The sequence below is a fragment of the Austrofundulus limnaeus genome, unplaced genomic scaffold, assembly GCF_001266775.1.
Source record: "Austrofundulus limnaeus strain Quisiro unplaced genomic scaffold, Austrofundulus_limnaeus-1.0 Scaffold86, whole genome shotgun sequence".
Taxonomy (NCBI): Eukaryota; Metazoa; Chordata; class Actinopteri; order Cyprinodontiformes; family Rivulidae; genus Austrofundulus; species Austrofundulus limnaeus.
Window position 1 is genome coordinate 1,306,363 of NW_013952488.1, and position 1,404 is coordinate 1,307,766.

General features: G+C 36.1%; 1 protein-coding gene across 1 annotated transcript in view; it reads left to right on the top strand.

Annotated features, from left to right (window-relative positions):
• Positions 1-1,404, top strand: part of LOC106520050 (WD repeat-containing protein 26) — a gene marked incomplete in the record, with an annotated part of 16,278 nt that overhangs the window by 3,990 nt on the left and 10,884 nt on the right. The window contains 1 exon segment of the mRNA XM_014011965.1: positions 1,051-1,107. Coding sequence (XP_013867419.1) covers positions 1,051-1,107 — 57 coding nt within the window.

Genomic DNA, 1,404 nt, shown 5'->3' on the forward strand with positions numbered 1-1,404 from the left:
TTTGACTTTTCAGAGTTATGTTTTGTATAGTGGTATTAATTTATATTTTCAGATCTTCCAAGGTGGCAATTATGGAACTCTCTGTRCATAGCTGCCCAAATCAAATTCCCACCCGATTCAAGATGGCTGCCACATTTAACAGACACTGGCCAACACACACAAATGGCTGAAGCTTTATTTGTAATTTACTGATATGGAAAAAGCGAACAGTTTGATGTGGTAGTATTCATTCACAACAAATACTCCAAACACGAACACGTCTCACAGAGTCTGTAAATATTCAGTGAGATTGCCAAAGAGATCCTTTTAAAGTTTGACCAAAACAGCTCTCCCTTCAACCCTCCTTATCAAGAGATGATCTCAGTTTAAAATCCTGGCAGCTCTGGAAGACAGTGGGCGATATGCACTCTTTCAAAAAGATAAAAATCATGTTTATATGATACTATCAGAACAACAACTTTCATAGCAGTGTCTTTTTTTTACTGTAGGTTCACCAATGTGGAATTTGAAACTTGCACATTAGGAGTTTAATGGAATTTTTTATGACTATTTTATTTCTCTCCTTTGAACCATCAGACTTTGCTGCATCAGCCTGTTCTCATTCCATGAGCTTAGAGCCAAAAAAAACCTGCAGACCTTATTAAGAATGACTATTCTGAAATGATGAACCTAATTCTGATGTCAAGGTTGAAAAATTAACAGCAGGCTTGTGCCAAATGGTTGTAAATATCTGTATGTGGCGAGACAGGTTTGATCTCTAAACAGATGAGACGTTTATAAGTTTGACTTAGGTTTTGATTCCTAAATATGTTTAACAAAAGTAGCCTCAGTTTTTTTTTGCTACATTTATATGAAATATATGGTTTTTTTTATTAATAATATAAACAAAAGCATCAGCTGTGTAGTAAAAGCTCTGTTTTTACATTAATTTTAAGATTTGTACTTTTTACTGTTAATGTTTTTATGTTTATGTCCATGAAAACTGCTGCTCTAACCTTTTCTCTCCCTCTGCCTCTCCCCTCCATCATGATCCCTTTTGTTTTGGTCCAGGCTGAGAACGATCTCAATGAACTGAGAGCGCTGATGCATTCTCCAAATGCTATTGTGGTAAGCTCCCTTTGCTCAAAACCTGAACTGGGCTGAACGACGGCCAGTTAACGGGCGCAGCTGGAGGTTCCAGAAAGGCTAGTATTATAAGGCTGGTCTATGTTGTGAAAACAATAAATAAATAAAGGCTAAAAATGTTCTGGATAAAACCCCAGAAAAAGCTGAGTCAGAAACTAATTGTAGAACAGGTTGAAAGAACGAGCATGTAAAATACAGCGGGTAAAATAAGTATTGAACACGTCACCATTTTTCTCAGTAAATATATTACTAGAGGTGCTAATAACATGAAATTTTCAC